The 12,140-nt window shown below is 38.4% G+C and overlaps 1 protein-coding gene across 2 annotated transcripts in view; it reads right to left on the reverse strand.

The window, feature by feature from the left end:
* EMCN (endomucin) overlaps nt 1-12,140 on the reverse strand; it is a 173,281-nt gene that overhangs the window by 23,578 nt on the left and 137,563 nt on the right. The window contains exon 12 of one of the 2 annotated variants that reach the window (XM_043973154.1): nt 62-112. The exons of the other annotated variant lie outside the window; for it this stretch is intronic. Coding sequence (XP_043829089.1) covers nt 62-112 — 51 coding nt within the window. The remainder of the gene's footprint in view (nt 1-61; nt 113-12,140) is intronic. 2 annotated transcript variants of the gene reach the window in all.

A 12,140-nucleotide genomic window follows, 5' to 3' on the forward strand; every position in this document is an offset into this window, starting at 1 on the left:
AAGGATACTGGCTTTGGAATCTAAGGTTCTGTGTCCAAATCACGGCTGTGATGATCATTACCTGTATGACCTTGGGCAAGTTGTTTAATTTCCTGGGCCTCAGTTTCTTCATCTGTAAAATGAAAGGCTTGGACTAGATGGCCTCTGAGGCCCCAGGGGTGTGCTGGAACTCGCTAAAATGACTAGAGAACAGACTATTAAACTTCCATTGTAAGAATTTACACCCTGCGGGGCAGCTAGGTGGCGCAGTGGATAGAGCTCTGGTCCTGGATTCAGGAGGACCTGGGTTCAAATCCAACCTCAGACACTTGACAATTACTAGCTGTGTGGCTTTGGGCAAGTCACTTACCCCTCATTGCCAAGCAAAAACAAACAAAACAAAACAAAAGAATTTACACCCTGTAAATAAGGAAATACTACAAATCATAAATACTGCCATTAAGGACTTGATTTATTATTTGTTGATTATCTAGAGCATAGGTGGAAAAGATGTAGCCCGTGGGCCACAACTTTGAGTGAGTTTGAACTAGATTAAAATTTAATTGGGGGAGGGTAGAGCCAAGATGGTAGAATACAGGCCAGAATCCAGCTTAACTCTTCCAACAGGACCCTCCAAACAACATTAAAGTAATGCCTCAAATTAAATTTTGGAGCATTAGAGGAAACAAAAATTCAGAGGGAGACATTTTTCTAGCCTAAAACAACTTAGGAGGTCCATAGGAAAAGTCCCTAACACAGAGGTGGCCCCAGGCCCAGAGTGTAGCAAGAGAACCAATGATGGGCCTTGGAGGCAGCTATGTCAGTGGCAGGAGCAGCTTCAGGAACTCTCAGAACAGAGATGGCAAGGGGGTCAGACAACTGGTCAGAAAGAGATTATAGGGGACCCTTTGTTGGCACTGGGTGTAGCTGATGCTGATTATTAACTCTTATTACTCATACTCAGTTCTGGGCCACAGTTGTAGGGCTCTAACAAGCATGCAGAAGACCTTATATGAGAAGCACTAGTGCTTGTGGATATTAGGGAGCAGGGGCCCTTTCTGGGTAAATACCAGAGCACAGACTATGAGAGCAGTGACCACGTTTCCGAAGATCACACCAATTTGGAACTACCAAAAACTTGCAGAGCCAACGGAATTAGTTCTGAAAACAGGACCACAAAAAAGCTTGAAGTTTGGCACAATGCCTCCATACTCCTAGGTGAGCTGTGCCCAACTTTAACATAAAAGTTCAAAGTCAAGAAATAGGCTGGAAAAATTAGCAAACAACAAGAAGAATTTTGGCCATAAAATACTACTACAGTGGCAGGAAAGGACAAAACACAAACTCAGAAGAACACAATAATGAAAAAATAGCTACAACAAAAGCCTCAAAGGAAAATGCTCATAAGATTTAAGCCTAAAATGATATCTTGGAAACATCAAAGAAAGAGATAGTAATAGTAGAGGGAAAATTGGGGAAAAAATGAGAATGATACAAGAAAATCATGAAAAGAGAATTAGCAGCCTGGTAAAAGAGGCATAAAAATAGTGAAAAAAGAATTCCTTTAAAAGCAGAATTGGCCAAATGAAAAAAAAATACAAAAATTCACTAAAAAAAAGAATTCTTTAAAAAGTAGAATTGCCTAATTGGGCAAAGAGGTACAAAAGATCACTGAAGAAAACAATTCTTTAAAAATTATAATTGGGCAAGTGGAAGCTAATGACTCCATGAGACTTCAAGAAAAACAAAACAAAGTCAAAAGAATGAAAAAAAAAAAAGAAAATGTGAAATACCTCATTGGAAAAATAATTGACCAGGAAAGTAGGTTGAGGAGAGATTACTGGAAGTCTTTGATCTAAGATGGCAGAGTAAGAAATAAATCACTACAACTTTCTCATATTTACCTTCAACCAACCACAAAATAGCCCCCCAAAACAAATCCTGGAACAGCAGAACCAGCAAAATGATAGGTTGAAACAATCGTTTAGCCCAAGAACTTGGAAGATTGGCAAGAAAGATCTGTTTCACTTGGGTAAAAGGGGAAAGCAGTATAGGACAGGAAGCATCCTAGCAATCTAGCAGCAAGCCCCAACTCAGCAAACTGGCAGGAGATCCTGAGTCCCAGTGCGATAGAGCAGGCAAATGCCAATACTAATCCCTCCCCTCCCCGCACCATGCCTTAACATAGCCAGGGGAATGGGCACAATACAGCTCTGGGAACTGTCAGGTGATTCAGTATAGCCATGAGCAAGTAGACAGCTGCAAGTATCCAGACTGCCATGTGCTTCTGTGTATCCAAGTGAAAGACAGAAACACCCTACAGGCCTTAGCACATGCTAGACACAAGCACTAGAACCCTGGCTAAGTACCAGGTGGAACTCAGGACAACATCATTGCAACACAAGGTAAATAACCAGGGCCCCTGGCCCAAGACAGTGTCTTTTCCACCCTGGGAACAGAGTTCAAATTTAAAAGAAAAGAAAAAGGCCAAAAATGAGCAAAACCCAATAACAACAAAAAGAATCTGACCACAAAAAGTTATTATGGTAAAAGGGAAAATCATGACACAAACTCAGAAAAGGACAGATGCTTTCAAAACACCTATGGGCAACCCTCCCCCCTCCCTTTCCCTCTTCCCCCCCAAAACCTTAAAACACAAATCAGGAAATATTTGCAAGCCCAGAAAGAACTCATCGAAGGGATCAAAAAAGAGCTTTAAAATCATATAAGAGAGGTAGAAGAAAAATTGGGAAAAGAAATGAGAGTAATGCAAAAGAATTATGAAAAAAGTGGCAACAGCTTAGAAAAAGAAAACAGTGACTTAAAAGGTAGAATTGGCCAAATGGAAAAGGAATTACAAAAGCTAACTGAGGAAAACAACTCCTTAAAAGTTAGAAAAGCTAATGACTCTATGAGATATCAAGAATCAATAAAACAAATTCAAAAGAAAAAATAAAAGAAAATGTAAAATACCTCATTGGAAAAACTATCTGAAAGCCATAATCAAAAGGAAGACCTGGACAGCATCTTTCAAGAAATTATCAAGGAAAACTTCCTTGATATCCTAGAACCAGAGGGCAAAAGAGGCATTGAAAGAATCCACTGATCAGCTCAGAAAAGAGATCCCCAAACAAAAAACTCCAAGGAACATTATAGCCAAATTTCAGAACTATCAGGTCAAGGAAAAAATACTGCAAGTGGCCAGAAAGAAACAATTTAAATGTCAGGAAGCCACAATCAAGATTACACAGGATTTAGCAGATGCAACAATAAAGTTTCAGAGGTCATGAAACATGATATTCTGGAAGGCAAAGATTTCACCTGGTGAAATCAAGTATAAGATTTCAAGAGAATAAAATGGTCATTCAAAGAAATAGGATTTCAAGCTTTTATAAGAAGACTAGAAATGAACAAAATATTTGATCTCCAGTATCAAGACCCAAGAGAAGCCTAAAAAGGTAAAAAAGAAAAAGAAAACAAGGGGTTCAATGGAGCTGAACTATTTATATCCCTACATGGGAAGATGATACTTGTAATTCTTAAAAATTGTACCACTGTTAGTATCACTAGAATGAATATACATAGAGGGTATGGGTATAATGTGAATTTGAGGAAATGATGTAAAGGGATGTGAATCAAGAGGAGTATGCTGGGTGCAGAAGGAAGGGAGAAGTAGAATCAGGTAAATTATTTCACATGAAGAGTTGCAAAAAAGAGTACTGTGGAGGGAAAATTGGGAGGCTGGACAATAGGCATTGTTTGAACCTTACTCTCATCAGTTTTCGTTCAAAGAAGGAATAATATGAATACTAGTTGAATATAGAAATCTATCTTACCTTACAGGAAAGTTGGAGGGGAGGAGTTTAAGTAAAGGGAGGGGGGGACTGAAAGAGGAGAGGATAGACCAGGGAGATGGTAAACAGAAACAAAACACTGTTGAGGTGAGAAAGGGTAAAAGGAGAGAGAGGAGAAACAGGAGGAAAAATAAGATTGAGGGAAATACACAGTAATCATGACTGTGAATGTGAAAGGATGAACTTTCCCACAAGACAGTAGCAGAAGGGATAATAATGTATTCTTTTTTTTTTTCCAGGGCAACAGGGGTTAAGTGACTTGCCCAGGGTCACACAGCTAGTAAGTGTCAAGTGTCTGAGGCTGGATTTGAACTCAGGTCTTCCTGAATCCAAGACCGGTGCTTTATCCACTGTGCCACGTAGCTGCCCCGATCATAATTGATTCTTTACAAGAAACATAGTTGAAGTAGTGAGACACACAGAGTAAAGGTAAAGGGCTGGAGCATTATGCTTCAGTGGAAGTAAAAAAAAAAAAAGCAGGGGTAGCAATCCTAATCTCAGACAAAGCAAAAGCAAAAATAGACCTAATTAAAAGAGGTAAGGCAGTAAAGTACATTTTACTAAAAGGTACCATGGACAATGAAGTGATACTAAATGCCAAACATAAATGCCCCAAGTGTATGGCATCCATATTTTTAAAGGAGAAGTTAAGTGAGTTATGGGCTCATGACCAAACAAGAGGTAGAGAGGATTATGAAATATAAAATATATAATTTTGATCATATTGAATAAAAAAAGCTTTTGCACAAACAGAAGCAACATAACCAGCAGAAAATTGGGAAATAATCTTTACAGCAAGTATCTCTGATAAAGGCCTTATTTTTCAAATATATAGAGAACCAAGTCAAATTTATAAGAATACAAGCCATTTGCCAATTGAGAAATGGTCAAAGGATAGGAACAAGCAGTTTTCAGATGAAATCAAAGCTAGGGGCAGCTAGGTGGCGCAGTGGATAAAGCACCGGCCCTGGATTCAGGAGGACCTGAGTTCAAATCCGGAATCAGACACTTGACACTTACTAGCTGTGTGACCCTGGGCAAGTCACTTAACCCTCATTGCCCCACAAAAAAAAAAAAAAAGAAATCAAAGCTATCTATAGGCATATGAAGAAGAGCTTTAAATCACTTTTTTCCTTAAACATTTTTACTTAAAGTTTTGAGTTCCAAATTCTATCCCTCCTTCTTTCCTCCCCCCCCCAAGGTGATAAGCTCTAAATCACATTTTTTTGGGGGGTGAGGCAATTGGGGTTAAGTGACTTGCCCAGGGTCACACAGCTAGTAAGTGTCAAGTGTCTGAGGCCAGATTTGAACTCAGGTCCTCCTGAATCCAGGGCTGTTGCTCTATCCAATGTGCCACCTAGCTGCCCCTCTAAATCACTTTTGATTAGAAAAATGCAAATTAAAACAACTCTGAGGTACCACCTCATACCTATCAGATTGACTAGGATGGAAAATGATAAATGTTGGGGAGGATCTTGGAATATTGGGACACTAATGAACTGTTGGTGGAGTTGTGAACTAATTTAACCATGCTGGAGAGCAATTTGGACTATGCCCAAGGGGCAACCAAACTATGTTACCCTTTTATCCAGCAGTGCCCCTACTGAGTCTATATCCCAAAGAGATCATAAAGAAGGGAAAAGGTCCTACCTGTGCAAAAATATCCATAGCAACCCTTTTGGTGGTGGCAAAATGTGGGAAATTAAGGGCATGCTCATCAATTGGGGAATGGCTGAACAACCTGTGTTATATGAATGTATTGGAATAGTATTGAGAAATAAGAAATGATGAGCAGGCAGATTTCAGAAAAACCTGGACTTACATGAACTGATGCTGAGCAAAATAAACAGAACCAAGGGAACATCGTAACAACATTGTGTGATGATCAACTGTGATAGACTTAGCTCTTCTCAGCAATACAATAGTCCAAGACAATGCCAAAAGACCCATGATTGAAAATACTCTTCACATCCAGAAAAAGAACTGTGGAGTCTGAATGCAGATTGAAACATACTATTTTCACTTTTTTGTTTTGTTTTTTGTTTGTTTCTTCTTTTTTGTGTTTTTTTTTCTTTTTGTTCTGATTCTTCACTCACAATATGGCTAATGTGGAAATATGTTTAACATGATTGTAATGTATAACCTATGTCAAATTGCTTCCTGGCTCTGGGAGGGGGGAAGGAAGGGAGGGAGAAAAATTTGGAACTTACAAAAATGAATGTTGAAAACCATCTTTATATGTAATTGGAAAAAACAAAATACTATTAAAAAAGAAAAAAGAAAAAAGAAAAAAAGGAAAGCATATGTTGACTATTTGTCTAAAACCAAATTGTACTCCCCCTCTTCCCCATCTGTCCATCCCCTCTACCAATGATACCCCCTTAATCTGGCTTCTTCAAAAACTGAGTGGTCCAGTTCTTAGAGAATTACAGCAAAAGTGACAAAGATAGGGTATTGATGATGCAGGATTCATATTACTATGGTCCCTAACTGGTTACAAATTGTTGTCTTCCCAATCATCTTGTGAAGTGGTCAGCTTAAGTATTATTAGCCTCACTTTACAAATGAGGAAAATTGAAGTCCAATGAGGTTAACTGAATTGTCTAGGAATATAGAGCCAGTAAATTTCAGAGCCAAGATCTGAGCCCATGTTTTCTAAACAGGAGCCAAAAGCACATTCCACTGTGCCATGAATAAAATATCTTTATTTGAATGGAATAAGTATATCTAAAGGTGGGCTTCAAACTACCTCTATTCAGTGTGACACCTTAGCTAGGTAAGAGTGCATCTCAGTGATTAATCAAAAACCTTTGACTATGTATGAAAAGACATTAAAAGCTATTTGATACAAACAATTGATGCCAGACAAGAGAAATGTTCCAGTTGGCTGTGGGATTTTATTATGCCCTCTGGGTCCTGTATAAAAGCATAGATTTAGCTGGAATAGGAGGTTTTCCAAACATTTGAGCAAGTGTGGCTTTCTAGTACATTACTGAAGAGAAACCCCCTGGCAGGAGGGGTGAGGGAGAGGCATCAGCTTTGACCCTTCTTTCCCTACCTCTTTGGCCAGAGGAGGATCTTTGGAGCTCTGGACCCTGAAGGGTCCAGAAGCCATTGGACTTCCCATCACTTTCCTAAGTGGTATCACCAGATCAACTGGAGAAAATCTTCACTGGGATCCAAGAACAGATGGGAGAAAAGGACTTCTATCAACTAGAAATGGTGAGCTATCTGTTTAATATGCATGCTTTCTTTCTACTCCCCATACTCATGGGCTAATGTATTAGAGTCTCTGGGGGAAGGGAGGGGGATGTTTTGTACAAATTGTTCTTAATGTATTACCTCAATTAATACCTCTTGCTAAAACTATTGGGGGGGGCTAACTAATGATTCTTAAGTGATTAATTTGGAGGAAGAGTAAACCAGTGAGAGCTCAAGCCTATAGCATTAGAAAATCACCGTTGACCCCTTGATACATCTAGAATCCTGAGGAGGAGCTATAGCCAAAATCTAGGAAACTGACTTCTCAGTCGGAATTTGAATTGGGATAAGGATACCTCAGAGCTTCTATGGGCTACATATTTTAAAAATATCTTTCCCACTAAATAAATATATGAATAGGTGTGTATGTATGGTGTCTATTATACATATATGTATACACATATGCACACACATAAACACATATGCATATGTGCGTGTGCACAATACACATATGTACATATACAGATATACTTATATACACGTACATACATATACATAAATACACATACACACACATACACACACACACACACATATATATATGAACTATCCTGAACTAGGATCCTGGGTTCAGTTTTAAGCTATTGAAGCCTAAAACTGCAGTAAGACTTTAGGAATGTCATATGTGTATGTATGCATGCACATACACACATATGAATATACGTATGTAAATACACACAAACATGTATATATGGAACATCACCTATATGAAAACATACATATACATGCATATGTTTGTGTATATACACATGGAATATGACATAGAATATGAATATATAACATATAGTATTAATAATATAATGATCAATTATACATACCTGTAATATTTTATATATACACACCTATCTGCAAAAACCACTTTTCTTTTAGGACTATGTTCTATATTCAGGGGCAGCCTACATTCAGATTAATGTGGTACTTGTCACATAATAATTTAACCTTCTTTTCAATTAACTGAAGGTCTGTTCAGCTGTCCACTCAACTGCAGGGCTGTGTTACTTGCCTCATGTCAAAAAATGGTCTCAAATCCCCAGAAGCAACATTTCAAAGTTTAAGAAATGTTTGATTTGAAGAATGCTGGCCTAGTAGGGATCTCATAAAAGGAAGTGGGGATGGCTATATTTTATGGCAGAAGTTATTGGCATTTGTCATACTCTTGACTCACAAAGAAATGGTCACAGGATATGGATTTTGATGAGGTTGGGACACTGCAGAAAGCTATTGGGGACATTCCTGGTGGCTTCAAAGGGACTTGCCCTTGTTTTTGTTTTTTGAGAAACATAGGAGGCCTGTGCCTCTGGAGATTCTCTATAGTTGTCTGAGAATTTTCCTAGCACATGATTGCTAAATTGAATGGCCTGATAACATCTTGATCTTCCCGGAATTCTCTGCAGCCTTTGATGTTATTGACCATCTCCTTTCTCTCAAATTCACCTTCTCCTTGCCACTCTTGGCAAGTAGGGTGGCACAGTGGATAGAGTATCGAGACTGGAGTCAAGGAGACCTGAGTTCAATAACTCCCTCAGACATTTCCTAGCTGTGTGACTACATAAATAAATCAATTAGTTGCTGTCTGCCTCAGTTTACTCAACTTTAAAAAGAGAATAATAATAACACCTAGCTCACATAGTTGTTGTGAGGACCAAATGAGATAATATTAGTAAAGTGCTTAGAGGTGCTTAATAAATGCTTGTTTCCTTCCTTCCTCTCCACCACCATTATAATTAAATCTTTTATTATGAATGAATGGATAAAAACCCATTTATTAAGCACTTATTATATGCCAAGCACTGTGCTAAGCATGGAGGATCCTTCTTCTTACTGTACCTCTGTAATCTCTTTATATAAAAAATCTATCTATCTTTCCAGGTTCAGCTCAAATGCTAATTCCATTGGAGGGCAGTGGGTGGGGATATGATTAAGGAAGACTGCATAAGGAACATGATTTTTCCTTCTCCTGAATACCCACACCTCTCCCTATTTCTCTCATGACAGGTTTCATATTCTGCCTTCTATTAGTTATTTTTGTACATATCTTATCCTCCCCCTACCTCTTACTGAATTGTCCCTGTTTCTTGAAGTCAGGGAACATGCCTTTTTTTTCCTTTGTCTTGCCCAAGATACCTCACATGGTACTTTGCATATAGTTAGAGTTTAATAAATATTTTTGAATGAGTACACTTATGAATATGCACATTAGCATACCCCTCCTCATTCCTAATTATACATAGAGTTTATTAGCTCATTTTAATGCTAGAAATTGAGAAGATGCTCTGGTGACAGAAGCCTATGGATGCCTGTCCAAAAACCTAAATAATTCCTCTGATTATATTTCCAGAAAAGATCACTTTGGTTGTTTGGGGAAAGAAGACCATTAAGGTAAAGTAGGTTTTTTTTTTAATTGGAAAATATACCCAGAATTCAAAATAGGGCAGGTTCTTAAAGGAGTTCCCATTTGTGACTTTTTAATGGGTGTTCCAAAAAAGGAGATGGAAAAGAGCTCTTGGACAGGTTGATTTGAAATGGAGTATGTAGGGACTTCTTATTTGCCATTAAAAATCTTGATCTAAATAAAATGGTCTGCTCCAGGGGTTCTTTTATTGCCGTTTTTGGGGGTAATTGTATCAGGAGCTCTATGTGTTTAATGTTTTTCCTCTGCCATCTTGGCTCTAAGTAAAAAGTTCTGATCCCAGTAGATTTAGTTCAGTAGGAACATTAGAAATAATAATTGTCAACACTTATATAGAGCACATAGCCCTCAGAACTAGGTGCCATTATTATCCCCTTTTTTACAGATGACAAAAGTGAGTTGAACAGAGATTAGGTATCTTGAACAAGTTTGCATAACTAGTGAGTATCTGAGGCCAAATTTGAATTCAGGTCCTCCTGACTTCAAGCCTTATGCTCTATCCACTGTGCTACCTACCTGTCCCATGAAAGGGAGGAATGACTGCATAACGAGGGTTGAGTGACTTGCCCAGGGTCACACAGCTAGTAAGTGTCAAGTGTCTGAGGTCAGATTTGAACTCAGGACCTCCCGAATCCAGGGCTGGTGCTTTATCCACTGCACCACCTAACTGCCCCCTACTTGTGGATATTAATGACTTTAGTGTAATTCCACATAAAACCTCATGGTAAATCATGAAGGCTTTTTGTTTGTTTTTTTTGGTGAGGCAATTGGGGTTAAGCGGGGTTAAGCCCAAGTTCACACAGCTAGTAAGTGTCAAGTGTCTGAGGCCGGATTTGAACTCAGGTCCTCCTGACTCCAGGGCTGGTGCTCTATCCACTGCATCACCTAGCTGCCCTGAATCATGAAAGCTTTTATTGCAATTCTCTTTACTTGGTTTATGCCAAGAAAAAGATCATGGAGGAAGACTTTAGGTAGCTGGAAATATACACAATTTAAATTAGGGTAGAGGGCTGAAACTCTGTCCATATATTAGTAAGTTTTCTAATTGGGGGCTCTGTACTGTTATCATTTTATTATTATTTATATTAATTTGTATCCCCATTTGTTTTATTAACAATTTTTCATCTAATATAAATGCCATAAAATAGCAGAGGAAGAGGCCATGTGGGCTGCAAAGCAAGTATATTTCCACTAGTCTAAAAGTGAAATGATTGTTATAAAGTGTATAGTTGACTAAATCTCTAACCTTAGATGTGTGAGAGAAGTAAGGCAAAGGGAGGGAGGATAGGGCAGTCACCAAAGAGGTCACACCTTGAATTAGCCCTATAATGACTGTCAGGGATGCACAGGGAAAGGAAAGATATGTGGAACACTGAAACTATCAGCCCCAATTTTAAAACTCTCTCTCTCTCTCTCTCTCTCTCTCTCTCTCTCTCTCTCTCTCTCTCTCTCTCTTTCCCTATGTGTGTGTCTCTCTTTCTCCCTCTCTGTGTCTCTGTCTCTCTCTCCCCTGTGTCTCTGTCTCTCTCCCCCTGTGTCTCTGTCTCTCTCCCTCTGTGTCTCTCTGTTTCTCTCTCTCTGTGTATGTATATGTATATGTATATGTATATGTATATGTATATGTATATGTATATGTATATGTATATTCATATGACCAGTGATGGAAACCTAGATTTTCATACTTCCCTCTTAAATAAGGTAGTAAAAAAGCACTTAAAACTGACTTTAAAAGCATTGTTCTAAATGATGAAATTACAAATAGAGAAGTAGAATGTATCAGTCTGGCAATGAAGCAAGGATAAATCATATTTCTAGGGAAGAAAAGACAAATTGTACAGAGTAAACTTGTAGAAGAAACACTCAGAAGGAAGAGATGAACATAGGGAATTCATTTCCTTTCCTGTGTCTCTCTCCATCCATAAATCCCTGCTAAAGGACACTCAAGTCTAGGTTTCTGGACATGTATTTGAGGACAAATTTTCCTAAAAATAATATCTGAAATTTAGGGTTTGAAAAATGCCTTATATGTGAGGCTTCATTTAATCTTTTTTTTTTTTTTTAGTGAGGCAATTGGGGTTAAGTGACTTGCCCAGGGTCACACAGCTAGTAAGTGTTAAGTGTCTGAGGCTGAATTTTGAACTCAGGTACTCTTGACTCCAAGGGCCTGTGCTCTAACCACTGCACCACCTAGCTGCCCCTTCATTTGATCTTAATAGAAGCTTTGTACCCTTGGCATGATAGATATTGTGATCTTTAATTTACTTATAGAGAAACTAGGGCTCAGAGCACTTGAATGACTTATACATGGCTTCAGTCATCCAGTATAATTAAGTTTCAACTTAAAGGTAAATATTGTGTCATTTTTCAGTTTTGTATAAAGAGTCTGACTCTTCATGACCTTATGTGGAATTTTCTTAACAGAGATACTGGAGTGCCTTGCCAATTCCTTTTCTAGCTCATTTTAAAGGCGAGGAAATTGAGGCAAACAAGATTAAGTGATTCATTCAGAGTCACGCAGATAGTAAGTATCTGAAACAGTATTTGAACTCATGAAGATCAATCTTCCTGCTCCAGGCATGATGTTCTATCCACTGTACAACCCAGCTGTCCTACGTCTTTTGGCATCTGAAACTCAA

Source organism: Dromiciops gliroides, chromosome 6 (assembly GCF_019393635.1).
Source record: "Dromiciops gliroides isolate mDroGli1 chromosome 6, mDroGli1.pri, whole genome shotgun sequence".
Taxonomy (NCBI): domain Eukaryota; kingdom Metazoa; phylum Chordata; class Mammalia; order Microbiotheria; family Microbiotheriidae; genus Dromiciops; species Dromiciops gliroides.